The following is a 26,630-nucleotide window of genomic DNA, read 5'->3' as shown; positions in this document are numbered from 1 at the left end:
ATCAATAAGGGTCCAGAGGGGGTAACCAGATAGACCCTTATAGATCTTTAACTCTTGAGAGTGTAAAATTAGACCAAATGGACCCGTAATTTCATTTTACACTTTCAAGAGTTAAATTATTGTTAAACATCTGCGTTACTTAAAGAATTGTTATTTTGATCAACATTTGCCTGTTGTCTCTCCCAGGGCCGGATACAGGAATTTTTAATTGGGGGGGGCAATAGGAAATACTGAGGGGGCGTGGACTCAGCCACCACCCGGCTACTTTGCACCTTTTGGGCTTGTTTTCCTAGGCTTCTTTCTCTCGCAATATCTGGCAACACTGTCCATGGCAAATCAGGGCGGAGAATTATTTGAATTGTGCAATGATGCATGATGGAATATGATTACATTGATTATGGTAAGCTCACATTTCATATCACACACCATAAATGTAACTTTCACAAGCCCCCCCAAAAAATATATTTAAAATAATTAATCATAATCACTCTCCTATGGTACCAACATCAATACAGCATGGAATTGTGGACAATATCTTCTCCAACGACAACAAAATATTCTAAGACTTGAGTCTTATCTCATCAAATGGTGGGTGGCTCAAATACCGAATAAATAATGGATCTTGATATGAAAAGGGTTAAAAAAAAAACATTGATATACAGAATCAGAAGCAGCAGCAGAGAGAGGGAGCAGGATAGTTAACTCCTAAAAAATAATTCACTAGCCTGTCAGATAATTATTTCAACTGCTTGCTGAAACTTGTCAGCTGACAGGCCTATTATTGTTTACTCTAGAAGAAGGTGTGGTTGTCTTATAAGTCCTTAATTAAAAGGAAGATCAGACAGGGTGAGTTATGCTTTGGATTTAAGCCAACTGCACAACCCTGCGAAGATGTCATCACTTGACAACCTGTTGTGTTATTTCAGCACTGTGCTTTGGATCGCATGAATGGACTTGCAGCGACCTCCTGTGTCCGATATATCCCTGTCATGCGCAATACAACTTATAAAGTGACCACAGCAGACAGGAAAAGCCCGGATTTATGCTTCGTCGTACAGAAAGCAGTCAGTGAGTGCGCTGCCTGCTATACTAGGGCCGCAATGGGACGCAGCCGACATTTATTTATTACACACAAATATACACATACTACGTAATAGCCGGCGAAACGGGGATACGTTACAGCGATATGGATTATGCTGGAACTATTTGAGCTGCCTTAAAATGTACTTGAATATGTGATCAAGTCTCTGGATTTAACGGTCTGTCTTTTTTTCCGAAGGAAGGAAGTTTGTTGAGGTTATAATAGGAAACCAGGCAAGGGAAGGGTACGGCCGGGAGGGGACTGTGTTTTTGGAAAGCGGACAAAGTGAGAGAGCGAGAGAGGTGATCTCTAACAAACCCAGAGAGGGATCTCTAATTTAAAAACACAGGCAAATAAACGCAGACAACATGGATCAAGACCAGTACGGCTCGGCGCTGGAGAAGAACGTCGCGGACCTCACGGTCATGGACGTGTATGACATCGCGGCGGTGGTGGGCCAGGAGTTCGAGCGGATCATCGACCAGCATGGCTGCGAGGCGCTGTCCAGGCTGATGCCCAGGGTGGTGCGCGTGCTGGAGATCCTGGAGGTGATGGTGAGCCGCAACAGCATCAGCCCCGAGACCGAGGAGCTGCGGCTGGAGCTGGACAAGCTGCGCCTGGAGAGGATGGACCGCATGGAGAAGGAGAAGAAACACAAGAAGGTCTTTAAACATTGTGTTGTTAAAAACCATTTAAAAAAATAAATAAAATATTTTTTTTTTATGGAAGAACTTAGTGATCAGACCACGGGTTGGAAATCATAATGTAGCCTATATTTGGGCCTTTTAGAATATAAACAGGCCTATTCTGAAGTTATTTTATTAAGTTTATTGTGCTGGCATAGTCTGTCCCCCAAAATAATGCACCAGATAGCCTACTGTACCTATAGGACTATATATTCTTATTTCTTTGGCTATAACCCTAACATAATCAAAGATACCCCTGAAAATGTAACGTATAAAGACCTCTACCCTGGTTAATTCAAGTGGCCAGATTGCGGACCTTTCCGCACTTGACACTATGATGATGTGAGGTGCTTTAACGTTCAGTGAGTGACACTGTTGACATGGAAGTGTGTGTGCATGGTGGCCCAGGTTCTCGTGACAGTGACGAGGCTAGAATGCACTGGCTGTCATTGGTTGACTGATTAGTCTGTCCCGTGACACTGGCTGGATATGGAGTTGTTGTGATTATGTACAGTGGCAGACAAATGCCATTCAATAACTAGAGACAACATTTCTTTGAAATTTTAAGTGTGCCTGCAGATCGCTGTGCGACCTTGTGTTCGGGAGGTAGGGTCAAATAAATGGTTATAGACCCCCCACTATAACTTATAGTGGGGGGGAAATTGCAATTTGACCCACTTCCGGTGGTGGGATTGACTTCTGGTCTCTAACAATGGATTCCATGTAACCATAAACAGGGGTGTTAGCATGTATTATTTAATGGTAACTAGATTCTACCAAGCTCCGCCCTGCCTGCCTTGCGATTGGCTGAATGCAAAAACGAAAAAACAAGAACTCCGCCCGCGGTGGGGGCGTTGTCACATCCTAATACAGCCCAAAACCCAAGATTTTCACCTGGTCTGGTGGCGAGCCTTTCTGAGCATTGGACTGCCGACCCCAACCTCCTGTGACCCAATCCCGCTGCCGGAACTCTTTTTCCGACAACCGCAGACCTTTTGCCGATAAAGTATGGTTTTGGACCGCGGCGGTGGCGCGCTGTCTCAAGCGAACTTGAGCCACGAGAGGCACCGCTGAGCGAGCTAAAGCAAACAAGTCGCCGTGCCGAACGTTGCGAAGTTCGCTTGAGACGACTCAGTGCTGCCCGAGTTATGTACCGATAGGCACAGAATCGTAAATCATGTTTTGGGGTGAGCATTTGCCCCAACTGACTACTGGCCAATCACAGTCTTTTCCGGCACTTGTCAGAATCTAGTTGTACGGTTGTACAGTTTACAGTTTACATTTTAGGCATTTAACAGACGCTCTTGATCCAGAGCGATTTACAGTAAACAAGGACACAAGATAATACATCAGTATTTTTCGGCTTTAGACTCATGGATAAAAAAAAAAAAAGAAAAAAAAAAAGAAAAGGCATTCATGAAATCGCTGTCCTGTGCGTGTGTGTGTGTGTGTGTGTGCGTACGTACTTGTGTGTGTGTGTCCTGTGCGTACTTGTGTGTGTGTGCGTACTTGTGTGTGTGTGTGCGTGTGTGTGTGTAGGAGCTGGAGCTAGTAGAAGACGTGTGGAGAGGTGAGGCCCAGGACCTGCTCTCTCAGATTGCACAGCTACAGGAAGAGAACAAGACTCTCCTTACCAACATGTCCATCAAAGACCCCATGAGTGAGGAGGACCTACAGAGGCATGAGGGTGAGAGTGTGTGCACATACATACAAAACACACACACACACACACACACACACACACACACACACACACACACACACACACACACACACACACACACACACACACACACACACACACACACACACACATTTATTTTTATTTATAAAACAACCATTTCAAGCACGTGTTTCATATAGAATGAAGCGGTTTCTTTGTAGCCTGGCATGGCAAGACTAATATCACTGCTTAGATATTAGTCTGGAATCTCTGTGTGGAACCTGCTTTTCCCAGGGGTAAAAAAAAAAAAAAATCCCTGGTAATAAACCCGCCCCATATTTGCATACTGGGTCCTGATTGGTCCCTCACAACTTCGGAGGGAGAGAAATCCAATTTCTAATGAGAGGGGCCAGACCTAATCTGCTGAGGGCAATTTCTTTTGCAATGGCAGATTCGTCTGGAACCAGGCTAGTTTCTTTGGAGATAAATGAGTGGAGATTGGTGCTTTATTGTTTAGCCATCCGCCGTCGATGCTCACGAATGAGGGGAATTAAATGAGAACCCTATCGGTCAATCTGTGTGTGTGTGTCTGTCTGTCTCAAACACACACACACACACACACACACACACACACACACACACACACACACACACACACACACACACACACACACACACACACACACACACACACACACACACACACGCACACAAACATGGACACAGACGGACATGCACACAAAGGAAGCATTCTCTGTCTTGTGAGGAGAAGCCAAACGTGTCCCTGCATCAGTGGATGTGTCATGATGTCACAGAGGCGCTACAGTTCCCCTTAACACTGTTTCACTGAGGCCCAGCAGAACAAGGATAGACCACCGTCAGTCCTCAAACACACCTGCTGGCGTGCACACACACACACACACACACACACACACACGCACACACACACGCACACACACAAACTGTAAGACCAAGTGCATACGAGTTGTGTAAATGTTGTTTCTGTTGTATATGTCCGTGTATGGTGAACGTGTTAGATGTATATAGTTCCTTAAATTCCATGTATTACTGTGTTATGTCTCTGATGACTATGGCGCAAAAAAACCATTTCCTAACGCATTAAAAATAATCTGCCTGTCTTCATTATGACCAAGAGACATAAACAGACTGTTCACATTAAGAAAACTTGCAACTTAGTGAATTAAGGCTGTCAAACAGCTTCCTTCGTCATGATATAGTTATAAGCCTGTTCCTGTCCAATTGTTTAGTCGTTTCCTGTCTGGCCTTTCCAGGAATGTCGGAGAGGGAGCGACAGGTGATGAAGAAGCTGAAGGAAGTGGTGGACAAGCAGAGAGACGAGATCCGGGCCAAAGACCGCGAGCTTGCACTGAAGAACGACGACATAGAAGCAGTAAGTGTTACTACGTTTTGATGGTTAGCAATGATAAAACACATAGACAGGATTCAGAAGTCCTCCTCTGTGCTCAGTATATTGTCAGGCCGGCCTGTGGGAATACAAGCAACACACCACACAGTACCTTATATACATTTAACTCACGTCATGTTAGTTATTTTTGCATTCCATTTTCCTCCTGGAAGCAATCTTTGACATTCTGGTTAAGGTGCAGCATACAGAGTTGCGGGTCCATTTGGTTCCATTTTGTACGCTCTCAGAGTTACAGGCCCATGGCCCATTTGGTTCCGTTTGTGCTTCCTCGGAATGAAATGACCGCTGAGGATTCTTTTCCCTCGTAGCTCCAGCAGCAGCAAAGCCGTCTCATGAAGATAAACCACGACCTGCGCCATAAGATCTCAGTGGTGGACGCCCAGGGGAAAGCCCTCATCGAGCAGAAGGTGGAGCTGGAAGCGAGCGCACAGGCACAGGGGCAGGAGGTCGGCGCCCTCCGCCAGGAAGTGGCACGCTTAAGGGAGCGCTTGAAGGGAGATCTACTGCCAACCCAGGACAGCGAGGAGCGCCCACCCCACCCCCCCTCACCCGCACAGGTAACACAGGACACAGGACAGGACAGGACAGGACAGGACAGGACAGGACACAGACAAACGTGACAGTTACGGTCATTATAGTCAGGTATAACGGTAACTACCGCTTCATTCAGTTATGATAAGGGAAGATTAGTATTAAAGTCATACAGTTTAACTTTTTTAATGAAACAAGTAATTTTTTACATGGTTTTTCACTGGCATATATTTTACTAAAATAAATAAATGTCTTGTATGTGACCACTTATCTAAATACATTTTTTGTCGCGAGTGTCTGTCCCCGAAACTTGTGTCAGAGTGATGCGGGTCAGGCACTCGGAGGAAGTGCTTTGGAGCCTGAAATGTATTTAAATCAGTGTTGCGCAAATAAATCCATACCGTTTCATTGTTGTTGCTTTCCAAAATTATTCTCAGCTCCCAGACCATGATTTATTGGATTTGGGGCTTTGCGTCCAGGCGAGATTACTTCGGTTTTGAAGAGACATCTTAGTGTTGCAGTTTGAACGGATGACTTGCGGACCCCGATGCTACCAGAGGTGTCGCCAGGAAGACTACAAAAATGAAAGTTACACAGTATGACTTTAGAGTCTTCTTAATAAGAGAAAGACGTCTCGAGCAGCTTTGTGTTGCAGTTAGATCCTCATATGGGTACGTTTTTAATAACCTACATTGTTCAGTGGATAAAAAAACAATGTCACTTCCTCCCCCAGCGTGGTAAAACTGCAGTGATGGAGGTGGCTCAGGGTTCAGGATGGTCAGAGAGACACAGCTTGGGAGGGGATGACCTTGTCCCCTCGTCCCTCTCCCTGAGCCCTGAGGGATGTGAGGATGAGGATGGTGATGAGGAAGCAGTGTTGCTATGGGTAATGCAGTGTTGCTCTGGGCAATGCAGTGTTGCTGTAATGGGTGATGCTGTAGGAGCCAGATAGTCAGCAACACAGGGTGGTGTGTGTTTGACCTGCCTCTAACGCTTCATTTATATTTAGTTGTGCACCGACGATAGCAGATCTACAAGCTTGTGAGCTTGCAGATCGGCTATCTTTGGCCCACGTCACCGGCGCACAACTGAGTATAAATCTGACTTAACTCTGGACATGCACCGCTCCTAGAGAAGAACAATTTCACAGTTGGTGGCATGCCTAGAGCACCAAGGTGAAATATGGCTAAACTAATGTGTATGTTTGAAATTGTGTTCTACTAAACCCGGGAAGTTGAAGACAAAGGTGACTCACGGAGAAATCTTGTTTGTTTGTTTGTGCTTGTGTACTGGCCATGGAGAGATTTAAAGTGGTGTGCTTGGCATGGGTGTGTCAAGAGCTCACAGACAGCGCCTGTCTGTGTGAGCCTGTGTACCGTTCTGCCAAGTCGGTGACACAATTTTGAATCATCACTGTCACGACTAAATATAGATATCACTTTGATAACTCAACCTATAATAGCACATGGAAAAGTCCCTAACTTCATACTGACTGTGAAAAAAACTGACTAATAAATTTGTCGCTGTGTGTGGTGTAATGAGTAATAGCAATTCATAATTGCAGGAATTCAAGTTTATTGCCTGGTCTGTTTTTGAAGAGCCTTGACTTTTGCTGCTTGGTGCATTGTGGTGACTTTTTGGGGTTGCATGCTGTGAGTTCTTTGTTCAAGCATTTGATCAACTTAGGTTTGTGCTATTAAAAAATAGAAAAAGGTGCTTGGCTTGGAAGGGAGGAGGCAAGGGCAACGCATTTCAGAGGTATTGGAACAAGGCCGTTAACAATCTTGACTCAGAGTCCGCCTTTATTTGCCACCAGGAGGCGATGTGCGATGAGGACATGCCTGCTGTGTTCCAATATTTTACAAAGGTATCCTTATTTCCTTCCCTCCTTGCCTTCCGTCTCTTCTGTTCCTGCTTCCTTTGGGGTGATATGTCTTGTTTACCCACCAGGAGGCGCTGTGTGAGGAGGAGATGGTAGGTTCTTTGGACCCGAAGGACCCCAACCGGCCCCGGTTCACTTTACAGGAGCTAAGAGATGTTCTGCATGAGAGGAACGAGCTCAAAGCCAAGGTCTTCTTGCTGCAGGAGGAGATTGCCTACTACAAAAGGTATACATAATAGTATATGTCGTCTATGTCGGGTGGAAACCTCATATGTCCAAAACTGTTACTTTTCAGGATTCAAATTCAAAAGTAGCAGATCAACAAGCACGAAACGCGTTGCTTCGTGGCACCATAGTATGATCAAGTAGGGCGTTAATTTATGGGGGAAAATGGAGATAAGAGGTTTCTGCCCAAAAGCAACGATATATATAATTATACTCATCAGGTTGGCTGTAGCTTAGTGGGTAGAGTCGGAATGTCTACAGGTCGACACTTAACCCCTAACTGCTCCTCCCGGAGCGCTCATCAGGACCATCTGAGCAGCTGTCAGCTGGCTGAAGCTGAAACAAAATTTCCCCCGTGGGATTAATTATAAAGGTCTATCTGGGAAAATGATTGTGTAGCCCTATATACTTTGTTGTACACTTCGCGAAAATAGCCGATCTACAAGCTCACACCGTGATTTGACATGTTGAGAGGCTTGTAGATCACCCAATTTTCCATTGTTTTTGAAGAACATTTTTTTTTCCACCTATAATGACATACCCAAAATAGTGGTTTCCAGGTTGAAAGTGGTGCATGACAACATGATGAGGATGATGTTTCTTTGCAGCGAGGAGGCAGAAGATGAGATCGTCAGCCCGAGTCCTTCCCCTGAACTGAGGGCTCGCTCCCGTACCACTACCCAGCCTGAGTCTGGAATAAAACGCCTGTAGGTTAACACAATGCACACACAGTCACGCACACACACACGCACGCACGCACGCACGCACGCACGCACGCACGCACGCACGCACGCACGCACGCACGCGCGCGCGCGCGCGCACACACACACACACACACACACACACACACACACACACACACACACACACACACACACACACACACACACACACACACACACACACAGGCTGTCTTGAAAGGTTTGACCTTGGGGGGCTCAACATGCCCACCCTGATGCATCATTTAACAGTGTAAATGATAAGGTAAACATCCCCGAGGATGAGAGGGATACAGCCACTCAATCGTCTATATACTGTCAAATCCTCAGTGTTCATCTGACTCTGAGAGCGTACAAATGGAACCAAATGGACCCTTACGGGTCCATTTGGTTCCATTTGTACGCTCACAGAGTTACAAATGGATAAGCACACACACACACACACACACACACACACACACACACACACACACACACACACACACACACACACACACACACACACACACACACACACACACACACACACACACACACACACACACACACACACACACACACACACACACACCCCTATTCCAGTGCTGCTACAGGTGGGCTAATCTAATACCGAGTCATCCAACAATGGTACACAGCATGCAGGCATTCAAAATGGACTCATTTATGCACAAATGGTTCACAAGATGTCTTTCTTATGAAGAGTAATAATTCATGTGTAATAACACTGAGAATGTTAAAGGCATAGTATGTAACTTTGCCCTGTGTTTACATAACAAAACAATGATTTTTTTTTACCGATAATGAGTAAAAATTATGGGATAAAAATTATAGCAGCATTTTATGGACTCAATTTAACTCGCCACTCAACTCAACATTTGATTCCATTAGAAAATGTTTTGCCATTATGTTTTATAAGGTGGACACATTTATTATATTAAAATAGACAAAGTAAAAAATTAGAAAAAGATGATGGCCTTAATGATCCGGGTAACAAAGATGGCACAAGAGCAGTACATTTCAATTTCTAAAAGTTTGGAATAGAACCGGTTTGATTCACAATGACCTGGTTTTACTGTCAGAGAGAAGTAGAGAATAGAAACAGATGTAAGGCCCTCTCCCTTAATTGCTTAAACCTGAGTTATATTTCGTCATATGACAGTCTTGCACAGTGAAGATAGCTGATATACTGAAGATCGTCTGTTTTCACCGCACGACGCAGGTGTACGACGGACTATAAATTAAGCATATAGGCCTTCGTTTTTTTTACAATTTCCGCCCGTTATGACATGGCCAGAATAGGGACGCCAGGGAGGGTATTTGTCAGTACCAAGTTTAGCAGCCATTCTCAATAGCAAAATTCATTACACAGGGCGAAGTCTTCTGACTTGCCAATTTTCAGGTCAATAATGAGGACCACTAATATGACTAATGAACAGAGAGCTAATTTCAATTGCTTCTGTATGACTAGAATGGGAACCCTGTGACTGTGTTTTTCTCTTTTAGTTTATTTTTTTTGGGTATGCTCCTCTTTTTGCATGTGATCAGTGCACAGCATGGGAACCTAATTTATAGATACGTCACATTACTATGCAGCACAAACCCTTATGAATCAGGGCCTGTGTTGCGCTTAACCACAACTTTGTTTTGTCGGAAAGCAACTAATGCTTAATTTATAGTATACGTGTGCACCGGGGTCGTGTGTCGGAAATGGCCAATCTTCAAGCTCGACTACCTTCGGCACGCCATCACGACATATAAACCAGGCTTATGGCACGACTTTGATTCCTTTTCTATTACAGTTGTATGTGAACTTCTTTGTTCAATTGTGGTTGATTGTGGTTGATTGTCCCTTTCTACATGTCTGTCCCTGTGTGTGTGTACGTATGTTTGTGTCTATACATGTGTGTGTAACAGGATCTTCACAACCATCATGCCGATGGTGGCGGCTGGTTTGATTCGAGATGACCCCACATTACAGCCAATCAGTCGCCTCTCTTTTGTATGATCCCCATCCGTTTGGCTCGTTAGCTAACACCTGTCACTCCCCTGCATGTGTTGACCGTTTGAGTCTTATGTAGTATTCTGATTGGCTGATTTGTGGGGCTCTCTGAATCGCTGTCCAATGGGAAGATCAGTAGAATCAGCCAGTCAGAATAGAGACACGTAGCTCCTTCCTGTCATGTTTCTTCTGTTCCTTCACTGACCAGAATTAACTCATTTTCATCCCCGCGTCTGTGCTGCAAGATCAGAGAAGTAGAAACATGTTTTTTAGAGATGAAAGTAGATGCAAGGGTAGAGTAGATGGATTATACTCATGCTGTTTTTTTCCCTATTGCATTGATCTGTTAACATAGGATAAATTACATGCTAATATGCGCTGAAATTGATTTTTTTTTACTATGACTTAATTACATACATTTTGCATAATCATTTAATCTCATGTGCTTATGATTGATTGCCAGATACTAAAGCACTAAAGCCCAATTTATACTTAGACTGTGTCGCTCACCAAAAATAGGCGATCTACAAGATCGGGTATTTCCGGTGCGGCACACCACCGCATGACACGGCTTACAAATTAAGCATATGGTCTCTGTCGGGTGGAAAACTGTTACTTTGCAGGATTCAAATTAGCAAAAAATAAATAAAAGTAGCAGATCGACAACCTCAAAACGCGCCGCTTCGCGCTTCGTTTCGAGCTTGTGGATCTGCTACTGTGTGACGCTGTAGTATGATCAAGTAGGGCGTTAATCTTCGCAAAAAGTTCAAATATGGAGACAGCAACGATACAGTACGTGTCCTCTCTCTTCTCTCCACTCAGGTTTAGTTTCTTCTCGCGGGACAAGCAGAGGAACGCCCAGCGGGGGTCGCCGTTTGACGACAGCTTTGGCCTGTGGGCGGGAAAAGAGGACGTGTACACGGAGCAGGCCCAGGAGGCTTTGCAGCACATGTAGTCGCTGGACAGCACTTGACAAGGTTTCTCGAAAACATGCCAAACTTTTAACACTTCACGTCTGTCACCTAAATGGCGTTCTTGTGGTCAGACCTGTGAGCAGCCACCGCCCCCCCCCACTGCACATCAAATCCACCTATAGGGACTCATAGTGCAACTGAAACATTACCTGCTTCAAAAACGGAACGGACTGACAGCACGACAAGTACAGCCTGAGCACACTGTAGCACGTTGAGTTGACACTCCAGTTTAGGAAAGGAAATTACGGGGCACTCGGGTGGGGGAACAGGGGTTAAAGTTCCTGCCCACCATTGCGGAGACTAGGGGTTCGAATCCTCCAGTGCAGTGGTTCTCAAAGTGGGGTCCAGGGACCCGCAGGGGTCCTTGAGGGGGTACCAGGGAGGTCCCCAGCTAAATTATTGATAGTAATAGGAACCAAGCGGTCTGTAACTCCAAGAGGGTACAAATGGAACCACATTTGGTTCCATTCGTACACACTCAGAGTTCTGGGGGTCTGTGGCGCTAATGTACACCAAACTGGGGGTTCTTGGAATTCAAAAGATTGAGAATCACAGCTCCAGTGCATCTGGCTTGGCCAAGCATCCATGCGAACACAATTGGCTGCGTTTGTGAGGGATAGCCGGCCCGGCAGAGCCATCTCTGTGGCTGCACCAGCGACCCCTACAGGTTGGTCAGGGTGGCTGTTCGATGGGGTTTGGAACTGGGAAGAATAGCATGTTCCTCTGCACTGGACCGGCAGGGGTGACGCGTGCTCGTCCACACCATCCCTAAGACCAACCGGTAGGGGTCAGCAGCAGCGACAACGGACTACAGTGCAAGGAGAAGCCGTAATTGGCAGAACATCTAAATTGGGGGAAAATGGATAAAACGAAAAAAAACGTAATAGGAAATGAACAAAAGGTCCCAAAGGTTTACCTAGTCAGACGTAATGGCACATGCAAACTCTATACGACTTAGGAAAGGCAGGAGAATTGCATGAACATGTATGTTTAAAAGGATCATGTTTGAGTGAGATACTCCGCAGAGGGTATACTTGGATGTTGGATGGAAAAGGAAAGTTGCAGTTAGAGGTAATAGAAAGAAGAAAAAGTTCATGAGAATGTATGTCCAGCAATAACTACTAAGTTTTTAAAGAAATATATTGGGTTTACTTTTTTTTTAAAACAAATTTGACACCAACTGTAACGTCGAAAGCATAGGACACAAAAATATGTTGTCGTCCCCAACCCCTTCATTATCGCACAAAAAGTTCCGATCCAAAGTTATTTGCTTCAAGGACATTAAAAAAATTATTTGCATTCAGTGACTTTTTGGTCAATGCATTGCTAAATACATTTTCCTTTGGCAGTTTTGTGTTATGATGCCATTAAAGACAACAAAGCAAAGCTGTTACAAAGCAAACAGCATATAAAATGTTTTATAATAAATTATAAAATAATATAATGCTTTATTATTTTTACATGGTTATACATGAACCTTGTTATAATCTTTTTATTTTAAAAATGACAACACTTGTGTCCTATTGATCTTTCAACTGTTTCCCAAGTCACCAGCAATTTACAAATGATTAAAATTATGCAGCTCTACAAATTACAGATTACACATTTACCATGTGTTTTTAACACAAGGCTGTATCTTATCAGATGAAAACAGCCCGGTATAGAAGATTGTGCAATGTGGTTACATGACAGTTGTCAGATTGTGTTATGGCACCTGTTGAGAAGCCTACTGGATATTATGACAGTGTCATAAGATATAGGCTGACTTCAGGAATGACTGTAGAAATACAGAGTTTGTAAAACTGAAGATCATAGGTGTTATGAGTTTATTTAAATGCTTACATATTGATGCTGTTTGTGCTTTCTGGGCATCGTGTGCCTTCTCACTTACTATTGGCTGTTGTGTTCACAAGAAAGACTTGTGTGAGACATAATGGCCTGGCCAGTAAGGTAGTGGTTCCCAAACGGTGTGCCGAGGCACACAGGTGTGCCTTGAGGTTTTGTGACAAGCACACATTTTTATTGCAATATATGCAACTAAAGTAATGCATTATTTTCATTAATTTACTATATCAGTACTTTGTGCACACTCATTTCCCAATACAGAGGCCAATTTGAAACTGGGCATGTTATTATAGCTGAAAGGTTTACATTTGAATTATTATTAAAATTTTTACATTAAATTTGTTTTACACATTTTCTAAAATAGTGAAAATAGCTGACCTGCTTGCTTACCTGCTTGCGGTATGTTTGCTATTTTGGAGGAAAAAAAACATTAATGTGTGAAATAGGGCTTAAGTAATGGTTGAACATTTTATTTGGCTTTAGTAAAATCAAAATACAGAGTGATGAGTGTGATAAGACGTTAGAGAGGCTTTTCTGCACTGAAGTGAATACAGGTGTTTTAAAAGGAATTGTTATGCACATCCACGTTGGTCGCTGGTGCAGCACAAAAAAAACGAACATCAAAGAATAAAAGAAGTCCGGACAACAGCTGCTGCTCCAAATACATTTTAATGTGCAAACTAGTCCTCAGGAAGATCACATGCTGGTCGAAACGTTGTACTTGTTTGCACATTAAAATGTTGCTGTTCTTTTATTGTTCTTCTTTTATTCTATGAATGCAGGTGTGCCTTGACATTTTGACTTGCCTATTGGTGTGGCTCGGGCACAAAACTTTTGAAAACCACTGCAGTAGCTGTGGCATATTGGGGTGCATTTTATTAGTAGCTGCACCTTAGTGTTGTTTATGCTGAGCTGATGAGGTGACATAGATGAATGTAAAACGCCAACAGACATAGGAATTGCCTAGAAAGACGGTCCCATTATTTCAGTGTCAATGAAATGGCAACGCTAAAGGAGGTTGCCACCTTTATGATGATAGATGATAAATAACCACATACTGTAGATACTGCATCATCCAAGGCTATCAAGAGAGCAGTTTCACAATTTCATTCACAAAATTACATCTTATTTAAAAGATGGTGCCATTTGTGGGTGAGCCGGTGAGGGATGAATAATGTGATGAAAATGGAATGGCAGCCTATAGTATATTAAAGGGACACTTCACCCAAAAAAAAATTTGTTTCAATGGATTAGTCACCCCATGGAGAACACAGTTAGGGTTTTCATGGACATTTTTTTGTTTTTGTCTCATTCCTAAGACAATAATTTGATGACCAGCGGACCGGTAGGCAGCGGTACCGGTAGGAGACACAACGAGTCGTTGTGTCTCCTACCGGAACCGCTGCCGGTCCATGGGGTGACTAATCCATTGAAACTAAGTTTTTTTGGGGTGAAGTGTCCCTTTAAGCATAATAAAGGGAAATGTAATGTAGAACTTTATAGCTGCAATCTGCTACTTTCATGACCCACAGTACAACCCTGGTCTCATGCATGAGAGACCACGTTTCTACCGCTGTGCCGAGATGCAATCCCTGCTTGACCGGGGGAGATACAGTATTGTGCTTATTAGCTTCAGGCAGTACTACATGTCGACCACCAGTAGGTGTCCTACCTGACACCGGGGTCTAAATGTCTCAATGGAAGAGGACCACGTCCAACCACTGCACAGGTGCTAGTTATATTGTACTAACATACTCTCAATTGGTTAAAATAACCTTATATTCATTCAAATAAGTTCCGGATTGCAGCTTTTAAGTTCTATTTCAGTATAGGCACTGTGGGACTAGATAGATCAGAATAACAAAACCCATTCCCTCAATTCCCATATTCAGTGATACCCCCCACCACCTGGCTTATAGGTCCATAAGAATCTTTCATGAGCCTAAATTAAATTACTGTTGAAAAAGTATAAGGAATGCATTGATTGTTTTTAATTAAGACAGCTTGTTGCCTTTTATTAAAACATGTCTGCTCAATAATAAAATATCAACAATTTTTCCAGGTGTTTGTCAGTTTTTGTAGACAATTCATCAGATTGATTCTCTAAATATCTTCTTCACTTGAACTCATTTGTAATGATTCAAAGAATAAAGTTACTGCTGCTCTTCCAAGACTGGATCGGATCCCCGCTTGTCCAGGAGAGCATAGAAGCTTCGGGCAGCCATTACTTGCCAACCAAGGTCTAAATGTCTCAATAGCAGTGGTGGAAAGTACTGTACTTAACTCTCTCAGTGCCAATGAAAAAAATTTTTTATTGCGAACCATGCCAACTTTTTTCTTTTTTCAAAGTAAAAAAAAGGTGCTTAGGAAGCGAGATACAGCCTTTTTCAGTTATAGGTTAAACAAAGAGTGGATGGAGCTGCAAATCTTCAGATAATGATATCTTGGGTTCTGAACACTTTTTTCCAAAAAAAAAAAAAAAACTTATTTATTTATTTATTTTTAACTCGGGATTTCTCGTTCTGGCACTGAGGGTATAACCCTAAAACTCGGGATAACTCGGGGTCTGGCACTGAGAGAGTTAAGTACAATGTTGACGTATTTTTCACTTTACTTGAGTATTTCCAATTTTCAGTACTTTTACTTCTACTCCACTACATCTCAGACTCTGAGATGTCTCAGAGGCAAATATTGTACTACGATTATTTGAAAACTTTAGTTACTAATTACTTTACAGATTTAGATTATTATTACAAAACATACGGCCTCTTCAGCCCTATATACATTGTATATACATACAGCCCTGGCCATTTGAAAATAGCCGATCTACAAGCTCACAATGTGTCGCATCACGACGGATTGCTTGAAGATTTGTATACATTTGAAAACGTGTGAAGTGGGACATTCTGCATAATTAATACTTTGTGCTTTTGGTACTACATTTGGTACATTTGATACTACATTTTGATACCAATACTTTTGTACTTTTACTCTTAGTTGTACGTTTTGAATACGGGACTTCTACTTGTAACAGTATTTCTACATTACCACATACTTTTTCCACCACTGCTCAATAGTAGGGAGACCACCTCCAACCACTAAGTAAGCCTTGCCGAGTCATAATTATGGCCCATAGGGCAGGAGCCCATCTCCTGTTTCTGTAGCGTGAGGCGGCTTGATGTACAAGTACACCCCCTGGACATGATGCTAGTACTGTATGTCGGAGGGACTTATCCCCAATCCAACCCTTGATCCTGACTGCCAAGCAGGGAGGCATTGGGTCCCATTTTTATAGTCTTTGGTATGACCCGGTCGGGGAACCGAACCCCCGACCTCCCAGTCTCAGGGCGGATACTCTTAACCACATGTACTAATAAGGCTCTCCCTGTCTCTACCCGCCGGTCTTTAGTAATCAGAAAATAGATTTTCATGTTGGGATGCCAATTTCAATCCAATCAGGAAAAAGAACTCATACTGGACACAGGATAAACAAGTGAAATTGGAAGTGATGAAACAAAACTATTGGCAGACAAAATTGGAACTGGAACACTATAAAACTGATGCTGATAACTGTGTTCTCTCTCCTGCATGATTGGATGACACTGGCAACCCACCTGACAATGCATTTACGGTTTATCAAGAGCTGGAGAAACAGACAGACCCGTTACTGAACAAACACAATGATTACTGTCAGTCTGTCAGAATATAGACTAGAGCCATAACTTTTTAACATAAAATGGTTTGTTTTAACCTGTTTTCTAGATTTGTTTTCTTTCTTTGGGCTATTCGGTGCCGCGCTACAAGCTTGTAGATCTTCTATTTTTGAGAACATTTTGTGCAAATCTTTGAATATATATATTTTTAAAGTGAACATTTTTAACTCCAATCTTTGCTTCATGGGGGAGTCCCTGGAACTAAATATTTTGAAATGGGGGTCCGTGGTCAAATACATATAATTTGGGGGGTCCTTGACATGAAAAGGTTTCAGAACCACTGATACATAGAAACATAGGTTTTTTGAGAAAAAAACAATTAGGATTTAGAAGCAAAGATTTGAGTTACAAATGTTTGCTTTAAAAATACATAGCCTATATTCAAAGATTTGCACAAATGTTCACCATTTAAAAAAAAATAACAGATCTACAAGCTCATGTAGATGAGCTTGTAGATCTACTGACCGACCTGGGGAATCCTCCCTGGTTAAGGGCGATATTATGCTTCTGGGCTACAGGCATTGTTACCTCCGTTGGGTAGACATACAACCAAAGTGAAGTAGATTGACAGATTAGTTATTTGCATAATACATGTTTAATCCACATTTCCTCCACCCATACAATCAATGCTACAACAGTCACTAAAAAGCACCAACAGGGGAAGTTAATGAATAAGAGCTTGAAGAATCACAAGGGTGCCTGGTTGCTCAGCCAGTTAGTGCACAGACCACATGCTCCTTATGAGTGCTAGGACCTGGGTTTGAATCCGACCCCGGCCTTGTCTCATCTCTTTCTACACTGACCTATCTGAAATTAAAAAAACAAAATATAGCTTTGTTAGGGAGTGGTGTTCGAGCAAACCCCTCCCCCCTTTAAAAATAAAATAAAACAAAACAAAAACTACTCGGTGGTGCTGGATAAAATGCTTCTCTATCCATGTGAGTTGAGTGAGTTATTTATGTATTCTTATAAAGTAGGCTTTTTGTGGTAATGTCTGTGGAACATGTCACAAAGACAGATTGGTTTTTGACACTGAACAAGTTAAAAACTCAATTGACATCGATAAGTACAGTGCTGCTCTGAAAAGGTTGAGCTGATTTTAACAGCTTGAAGGCAGCCTGAAGTTGCCTAGCTACTGCCCCTGAACCACTCACACCCCTTTGAACAGGGCTGCCTGTTAAAAGAGATCTTGATCTCAATGGGATTTTCACCTGCATAAATAATTATATTATGTAATATTGAATAATGAAGTGAAACGAAATTCAGGCAAAGTGTCAGGCTAGGGCACGTCATTCTAAAAACCAAAAAAAAATCAAACAGCCGATCTACAAGTTCACATGTCACACACAGCGCAACGCAAGCGTTGTGAACTTGCAGATCGGCTATTTTCGTGGGCGAAGGCTATTTGGGGATCGTTGGCATGGAAACATTGAGGAATCCACTGTAAAAGTAAAGACAGTGGCACTCAGAGAAAGATGCCTATAGTAGTGGAATGAAGGCCTTACAGAGTGGTGTCTTAATGAATAAACATTAATCAAGTTCCTTTATTTTCAAATAACTTGAACACCTAATTGTACCAGAGGTTAAATCGTCTAGTTAAGCTTGTAAAATCTAGTTAAACTCTTAACATATAAACAAACAAAAAAACATTGCTTTTAAAAATGTAATTAGAATCTGGTGAATAATAAAACGCAAACAAAAATGAATTATCTGTTGCCAATTCTATTGCTAAAATGGTCTACGTGGAATATTTGGATGTAGACAATTGACAGCTTTCTGGAGGTAAAGATTTGTTCAAGGGAGAGAGAAAACTACAGCTATAAAAACATGATAAAAAAATCAATATCACATTACAGTTTGACGAGCCTTTTAGAAAGGGCTCATATACTTTGCATCATCATAATTATAATTTATGAACGTTATCTATTTAAATTTTTGTATCATCAACCTGAAGAGTCCTTGTTATAAATGCAATTATTGCTAAGCAGGGGAAGGAACCAGTGCAGGGAACAAAAACAGTGTAAAAAAGAAAAAAAAGAAAGCCAAAACATCTTAGATCTGCCACCCGCACTTGTGTACTGTGCTCACTTTCCTCACCGGTGCTATTTTCCTATTTTAAATAGAGAACAAATGCCCCCCCAAATCCCAACAATCTAAAAAAAGAAGAAGAAAAAAAGCTTTGAACAGTCATTCATGTGTATTTGCATGTGGACTACCCTCTTTTCCGTGCTCAGCTGCAAACAAAAACAAATTTGGTTCCTTCCGCTGTTGCCAAGTGCCACTAGGCTACCAGTTAAGAATAAAGAACAGTATAAAATGCCAAACAGCCACTACCACGCGCATGCTGTGATAGCTCTCGTTTTAAAGGTTATACAAAATATACAAAATAAATATGCTGAAATCAAATGACCTAGCATGTTCCATATCAGTGTATAAATAAGCTTATGGATATCGTCTGACAAAGCAGATGTACCTTAAATCTCCATTAATTCAAATCACCAATGTCTCCCGCTTGCACACAAACTCCCAGAACATCCATCTGCATCTTGGGAAAAACAGGATACATATTCTGCTGCTAAGGCATTTTTTACATTAGCTAATGAGAAACAAATGCTTATGCTCAGTTTATATTACGTCGCACGACGGCGGCGCTCGTCGGAAATAGCCGATCCACAAGCTCACAACGGGTCGCAGACGTGCAGCGGCGAGAGCTTGCAGATTGGCTATTTTTGGCGCATGCCGAAGTATAAATCTTTATAAATTCGTTTCCCTTCTCTTTGAGATCAGCCCGTCAGTCGTCAATATTTGAGCCATGGGTGAGCTGCGATAGAGTCTTTGCTGCGGTCACCGTAGTCGTAGAGCAACTCTTCACCCTCGGCGATGTTCCGAGACGCCACCAGGATGAGGTGGGGGATGCCGTTGATGTCGTGTAGCTTGGTTTGGCAGTTGCCATTTTTACTGTGATTGATCAGCCTACCCATTCGGCCAGTCTCTTTCGTGGCATCCACACTAAAAAATAAGAAAAAACATAAGTATCATTTATTAAGGTGAAAAGCAACAGGATAGACTGACACATTTTTTTACGCTGCAAAAAGTTTTTCTACCTATACATACACAGTAATAATAGCAGATCTACAATGCGTCTAATTACGACGTGTTGTGAGCTTGTAGATCATCTTTTTTTCACTACTTTTGCGTGACACTCTTATATGATGAAGTAGGACATTAATTTACAAAAAAAGTCAAACTAAAAGTTGAAATATGGTATATTGAAATATTGAACAAACCTTTCCTGTTATTAGCAACTTTAGCAACATCTACAAACAGATAAGTTATTGTGATCCAAGTCATTGGTTCTCAATGTGGGGTCTGGGGACCCCAAGGGGTCCATGAGGGGGCTCCCAACTAAATGATTGATAGTTTGGAACAGAATGGACCTATACGGGAGTTAAATTAACCAAATGGGGGTCCGTTGCCTAATACATATCAAACAGGGGGGGGGGGGGGGTCCGACCTTGAAATTAAAAAAGGTTCGGAATCACTGTCCTGCAAGGGAAATGCAATGGTTTATTAACATACCAGTATGTTTTGCAGAGGTGCTGAAAATAGTACATGTAGCATCCTGTGGCAGGGTTTTGAGCATACTCGGCCTCCCTCGTTTTGGCATCAGTGATGTGCAGAAGATCGCCATGGTACTCCACTATGTACTCGCCTTTCTGGAAGCACTGGGTGGCAAACACCCCTCTCCCTTTTCCCTCGATATGTCGCACCTGTACCACAAAAAGAGAGTAGTTAAAAGATGGTGCATTCATGTAATTAAGTGGCATTCACAAGCTATACAAAATACACTTTAGCGGCTCTGCTAGACACAGTCCGAGTTATGCACAATATAGGGGGCTTATTTCCAGGCTGACATTTATCAAGAACAAAGAATTGGTGACAATTTGAATTGAACTCAAGTCTCATAAAGAGAGAGATATGTAAGTCCCATAACGAGCATGAACCTTTTAGATTGGGGATGTTAGAAAACAAATTTGGAATTAAATGACACAGCCTGGTTTTACTTGCCACACTGCAAATATAACCAGAGAAAGTGTGTTTTTTTTGTTTTTACCTCCATTCCTTCCTCTATCCCGTTTGTAATGAGATGATCAATGTGCTGTTTTTGTTCACACTGACAATAAAACACAATGAGAAGGTGTTAGTGCAAATGAACACATTTGACCGCCACACAAATACACTTAATATGAAGCCATTCTAAATACACATGCAGTAGAAATACAAACTGCTAGGACTGCAACAAGAATTTAACAGACTCGCACAAAAACATTAACTCGATCCCACCTTGATTTCTTCTTTACTTTTTCTTGAGCTCCGTCGAATGGGAAAGAAGTCGGTGACTTTTCGGTTTTGTGAAGTCCCATTTTCAGTACTGCAATTAACAAGAGAGACATTTACAACCCTGTTTGACTACTTTCAACCTGGAGTCCCCATTTTGTCATTAGTTGAAGATTAAAAAAATATTGCCTATCTCCATGGGGGGGGGGTTCTAGATTGGGACAACATTGTTGATTGCTGCTCCCATGTTAACCCATTAAGATCGGGAACAGGTCTGTGTAACCACTTAAACCATTATTTTATACTTGGCTATTAAAAAATAGCAGATCTACAAGCTCATAGCGAGGCTTATGAGCTTGTAGATCTGCTATTTTAGAAAAATTATGAAAATGTGTGCACATCTTTGAATGTAGAATTTTTAAAGCGAACAGTTGTTAAATATTTTGTTCCAGGGACCCCCGGATGCAAAGATTTGAGTGACAAATGTTCACTTAAAAAAATATATATATATATTCAAAGATTTGCACAAAAAAAAACACGATTTTTCAAAAATAGCAGATCTACAAGCTCATAGCGCGGCACTTGGTGCCGCACTATGAGCTTGTATATCTGCTATTTTAGAAAAATTATGAAAATGTGTGCACATCTTTGAATGTAGAATTTTTAAAGCGAACAGTTGTTAAATATTTTGTTCCAGGGACCCCCGGATGCAAAGATTTGAGTGACAAATGTTCACTTAAAAAAAAATATATATATATTCAAAGATTTGCACAAAAGAAAACACGATTTTTCAAAAATAGCAGATCTACAAGCTCATAGCGCGGCACTTGGTGCCGCACTATGAGCTTGTATATCTGCTATTTTTTAATAGCCAAAGCAATCTAAAAAATGACACGAGATGCGCCCCCGGACTCAATGGGTTAAATCTGGAGTAAAAAAATAGAATGCCTTGATGATCGAGACGCCTTACATTCTTTTCGTGGACTTCTTTCCTTTGACCTTGCGTCGTACAACCCTCCTCTGGTTGGCAAGTGGAGCGGAGCTGCTGTTGTGGGTCAGGAGGGGTATGTGGGCCGTGTTGCTGCTCAGAGGAAGGGTGACCTCCACCGGAGACAGGCGCCAAGACTGAGGGTAATGCAGCTGTGGTGACGGCTCCTCGTCTGCCCAGCAGGGGGAGCACTGGTCTCCCATCTCTGTCAACTCTGAGGCGTTTTGCATTTTCAAGCTGATGGAATTTGGTTTGCTACCTGCGGGTGTAAAGGAGCAAATAGTGGAAATGACTCAATACAATACAACATACATGGGCAATTGGCAGCCCGGGGGCCACATTCGGCCCCACCTTCACTTAATGCGGCCCGCAGGTTAATATCGCAATACTGATATTTGATTTCAGCTGTTACAATTCCAAACATGCAAACATGACCCGCTTTAATTACTTCAGTCTATATTAGTAGCTTATTGACTAGTATTAATATTCTATTATCTTTTTTATGTCCAATGTATTTGTATTTAAGTTCATAAAGTTAACATAAGTATACTAAATGCATTTGAAATTAAACACAAATGCTACTTTTCAGGATTCTAATTCAAAAAAGGAAAAATAGCAGACAGCTTGTAGATCGGCTATTTTTGCTACTTTTGTGACATAGAATGGCGAAGTACGGCATTAATTTACGAAAAAAGTTAAAATACGGAGACAAGAGGTGTCTGCCCAACAATATGCAATGTGGCCCTCTGGAGTGAGTGTGGAAATATAGTGGCCCTCTGCTGCAATACAAGTAATGCTGCTGCACCATTCTGGTTTTGTAATGTACTCGTATATTGCAAGACATTGGCATCGATCAGGTTTCTGAAAATGAAAAGGGATGGAAATGTACAAGGACAAGTGGAATAGACAAGGGATTTTGATGTACTGTATATATACAGTGCATTCTGCTTCTTTGCACATCTGAAACTGACATTAAAAAGATATTGTTCTTGTCTTAAGAGATTTATCATACAAGCATTTTTGTATTAAACTTTTTTATTATCTTGTATTGTTGTGTTAGCACAGTCTCTGTGGAACATGCTACGTTTGTCCCACCAACTGACATTTTTGCTGCTCGGTATGATTAAGAGACGAATAAACCCCTCCTGATTCTTGACTTGAGTCTAACTTTTTAGTTGTTGATAAAGAGAAAGCTTGTTTTGCTGGAGGAACCCAGATATACCCCTACCACTGTTTCATAAAGGGTTTTTTAATGTGTGCATGCGTTTGTATTAAAACACTAAGGCGAAGGAAAGTAACTCTTTCAAAAGAACTCTCTCCCACCACCTTGTGACTGTCAAAAAGTCATTTTTGGAGTGAGATCAAATGCATGTTTTAAAAGATGTGAATATGATTTGGGTGGACAAGCACACATTTTGCAACAGGAATGTTCATGAGGTCTCCAGCCATCTAAAAAGGCAGGGTTCATTAACAGGTGAGCAAGTCTGCATTTGAAGGAAAACAGGACTATTTCTATAGAATAAATGAAATGGAAATGAAAATAAAAACAACACTAGCAGTTCAGATGCATCAGCTTATCCAAACTATATGGAATAAATGTAATCCCAGCAGTGCTTAAAGCCACTGTCCCCTCCTATTACTACAATCTAATATAATTATCCTTTATTTACGTGAAAACAAGAGTATTACAGAAACACTTCTTTTTGCAGAGGCGTGGAAACAAACAGCTTACTCAAAACTATTGACTTAAACATAGTATAGACAATCACATTTTTCAAATCAGATTAAAACATATTTGGAAACGGCTACACAGTGCTGCTACTGTATCAATCAACAATGAGCAGTGTATTTTACTTGCATATTGTAAACTTTTTCTTGCAAGCTAGCAAGATGGCATCGCATTCGCAATGCTATGAATTGTGGGCTATTGGCTCAAGCAATGTCTGCAGCAATGCTGACATTACAGAGTGAGCGGGTGTGCCCTAATGCACTCGCCAGGTTTCAAGTGCAAAAACCAAGAGCTGGACGCAGTTAATCACAGATTATGTGCTTGCTTACTGAAAACGTTGTCAAAGCCTCTGTTTAGTAGGGATGCACCGAATTGACATTTCTGGCCGACACCGATGTCAACATTGCTGTTATGGTCGATAACCGATATTTACTGATGTAGAATATCTGTATAAAAACAAGGTAAAACGTTGTCCTTTCTGAAAAAGGCATATAAACACTAAATTTGAAAAAGGAATGCCTCTTCATTCCAAAACTAGGGATGCACCATATTGAAAGTTTGGCCCATATCCCAACATAAATGTAGTATTTGTATTGAAAATTTTTCCAACTTGTTGACCGTTTTGAAAGTTTCCCCAGAATCTGCAGCCTTCATCATCAAAAAGGGCTTTTTCAGCTTCACATTCAAAACATAATTATTATAAAATAAAATGTCGGCTAAAAACAATACATTATTTTGATATCAGTTCAATACCGATATTGCATTTTAAGACCAACATTGTCCGATACCGATATGATGACTGATAAATCGTGCATCCCTAGTACTGTTTAGAATACAACTCAACAGAAACACGACGTACCTTCCTCTTGCCACTGTGTGTCATATTGTAGACAGTATCTCTGAGAGTATCTTCCTTCTTGTGTGAGCCTGATCATCATCTCATCGCGAACGGGAGATGTGGTGGACTTGTTTGAGCTTAAACGGGCAATGGAATGGCCGCATACAGTTTTCTGGGAATATGAAGGCAAAGAAATGTGTTTTAGTACATGAGCAAGACCCTGACAATTTAACCACTTGAACCCTAGCTGGTCCACTCTTTGTGTTCTGAAAGAGTGGACCACATACAGACCTGAAACCGGTCAACTAAGTACTGTTTTAGTTTAAGTATAGATAGAGGGTTTAAAGCCCTTGTGTCCAGTAACACCAGTTCGCAACATGCAGTGAGTGAACAAAAGCAGAAAATTTGTCCTGATACTGTATGTGCCATGATCTGATGTGTACAGATCAAAACTCTCTGAATACGAGTTCCTGCAGAACAACCGCAGTGTATCTCTGTATTTGAAATTTGAATGCTTTCAACTACTGTGCTTGTCTTGTATGGTTTATCTCTAGGTGAAACCATTTCATGTTAATATAGTTGTTAGCGCATTTATGTAATGTGAGGAGGAATATCTGTAATTCTAATAGAGTCCATATGGAATTAATTGCACACCGATATATCACACTGATGTAATGGCGAATTAATAACATGGACAAACTTCCAGTGAGTCCCTGGATAACGTGTGGTGCAAAGCCAGACAGTGAGTGGAATGGCCCAATAATGACACAATTATTTGAAAACTTTAGTTACTTTGTAGATTTTAATTAGTATTACAAAACATACATTAACCACTTCAGCCCTATATACATTTCGGCCTTTTGAAAATAGCCAATCTACAAGCTCACACACATTTGAAAACTTGTGAAATGGGACATTGCACAATGAGTACTTTCTACTTTTAGTAGGTACATTTTGGTACTTTTGTTGTTAGTCAAGTATTTTTTAAATTCCAGACTGTAACAGAGTATTTCTACATTGCAATATTGATACTTTTACTTAAGCAAAGAAATGTAGTACTTTCCCCACCACTGCCTATAGTGGAATGACAGTTATAAGGGGGTGTGGAGCCCCAAGGGACCTGGGTCTTTGGTTCGCCATTGATCGATGACCCCGTTAAACAATGTCTGTTATCTTATGAGCTACTAACATGACACATCCCAAAAAAAACACCAGTAGGCCTAATGTGAGCTGCAACAGATCAGATCATGCTATTCTGCTGACCTGATCTAACATAGAACATGGTGTCTGTCTGTCTGTCTGTGTCCCCCCCACGGCCCCCCCTTCCCTAGTTCCTTCCATAAGGACAGACTAGACATGCTGGCAAACATACACACCAAGCACTTAAACAACGATCCTTTGGATAGAATCGTAAAAAAGATGTCAAACGCATATACATCGCTTTCGTGTCTGCAAAACAGTAAACAAAACACACCACGTTTAACTTTAAACCTAGAGAGAAAGAGAAACTTACCCCCTCGATCCGTCCGTCCAGGTCGGATTTGTTTTTGTGGTTCCTCCTGCCTGCCTTGGATCGGATGCTCTCTTTGCTCGGGTTTGGTGAAGGATCCAGTCTCTCTAGTTGTTATGCTACCGTTTTCAAAGCTATGTTTCGTCCGTCATGTATTTGATCGGGGACTTTAACGTTACGGACGCGTCCATAAATAGACTATTATGTGGAGGTCTTTTTTTAAAAGTCTTTTCAACCGATGATGCAGCCCGCACGGCTTCTCTCCGCCATGTTTAAAAACGAGGATGCGTCCTGACGCCCTCTGGTGGTTGTTTTCTATTTAAAACTGACACTAGAGGCTTCAGAGAACAATGGATTAAAATACTTTAGGCATAGCTTCCGGGTCACTTATTCTGTTCAGCGGTGGAAGAAGTACTCACATGTTTTACTTATTAAAGTAAAAGTATCAATACTGCGATGTAG

The 26,630-nt window shown here is 41.7% G+C and overlaps 2 protein-coding genes across 6 annotated transcripts; one reads left to right on the top strand and one right to left on the bottom strand.

The window, feature by feature from the left end:
- The first annotated feature begins 1,058 nt into the window (after nucleotides 1-1,058).
- rilpl1 (Rab interacting lysosomal protein-like 1) lies at nucleotides 1,059-15,091 on the top strand. Of its 5 annotated transcripts, XM_080419535.1 has the most exons (9): nucleotides 1,059-1,743; nucleotides 3,307-3,454; nucleotides 4,723-4,841; nucleotides 5,186-5,434; nucleotides 6,142-6,294; nucleotides 7,225-7,275; nucleotides 7,359-7,516; nucleotides 8,124-8,222; nucleotides 11,056-15,091. In XM_080419535.1, the coding sequence occupies exons 1-9, from the start codon at nucleotides 1,450-1,452 to the stop codon at nucleotides 11,186-11,188; spliced, it is 1,404 nt and encodes a 467-aa protein (XP_080275661.1). In that variant the 5' UTR covers nucleotides 1,059-1,449; the 3' UTR covers nucleotides 11,189-15,091. The 5 variants fall into 5 exon arrangements, with proteins under 5 accessions (XP_080275661.1, XP_080275662.1, XP_080275663.1 ...); XM_080419536.1 differs by lacking the exon at nucleotides 7,225-7,275; XM_080419537.1 differs by lacking the exons at nucleotides 6,142-6,294; nucleotides 7,225-7,275.
- A 3,190-nt stretch (nucleotides 15,092-18,281) lies between these two features.
- On the bottom strand, nucleotides 18,282-26,451 carry kmt5aa (lysine methyltransferase 5Aa). The gene is made up of 7 exons (XM_080419554.1): nucleotides 26,172-26,451; nucleotides 24,680-24,830; nucleotides 22,074-22,350; nucleotides 21,110-21,197; nucleotides 20,880-20,939; nucleotides 20,345-20,535; nucleotides 18,282-19,774 (listed from the first exon to the last, which is right to left on the bottom strand). Exons 2-7 carry the CDS (start codon nucleotides 24,756-24,758, stop codon nucleotides 19,564-19,566), a joined length of 906 nt encoding a protein of 301 aa, XP_080275680.1. The 5' UTR covers nucleotides 24,759-24,830; nucleotides 26,172-26,451; the 3' UTR covers nucleotides 18,282-19,563.
- Nucleotides 26,452-26,630: the final 179 nt, after the last annotated feature.

This window comes from Gymnoscopelus braueri, assembly GCF_963280865.1.
Source record: "Gymnoscopelus braueri genome assembly, chromosome: 22".
In the NCBI taxonomy this organism is placed as follows: Eukaryota; Metazoa; Chordata; class Actinopteri; order Myctophiformes; family Myctophidae; genus Gymnoscopelus; species Gymnoscopelus braueri.
Note: the sequence above shows the minus strand (reverse complement) of the source record. Positions and strands in the feature narration are given on the sequence as shown.

Excerpts from the sequence above, each read along its gene's own strand:
- kmt5aa (XM_080419554.1), bottom strand. The coding sequence starts at position 24,758 with ATGATGATCAGGCTCACACAAGAAGGAAGATACTCTCAGAGATACTGT. Across the intron at positions 22,351-24,679 it reads CACACAGTGGCAAGAGGAAG|GTAGCAAACCAAATTCCATC; the intron begins GTACGTCGTGTT and ends TTACACCCGCAG. Across the intron at positions 19,775-20,344 it reads CACCTCTGCAAAACATACTG|TGTGGATGCCACGAAAGAGA; the intron begins GTATGTTAATAA and ends CTTATTTTTTAG.
- rilpl1 (XM_080419535.1), top strand. The coding sequence starts at position 1,450 with ATGGATCAAGACCAGTACGGCTCGGCGCTGGAGAAGAACGTCGCGGAC. Across the intron at positions 7,276-7,358 it reads TGTTCCAATATTTTACAAAG|GAGGCGCTGTGTGAGGAGGA; the intron begins GTATCCTTATTT and ends TTTACCCACCAG. Across the intron at positions 7,517-8,123 it reads GAGATTGCCTACTACAAAAG|CGAGGAGGCAGAAGATGAGA; the intron begins GTATACATAATA and ends GTTTCTTTGCAG.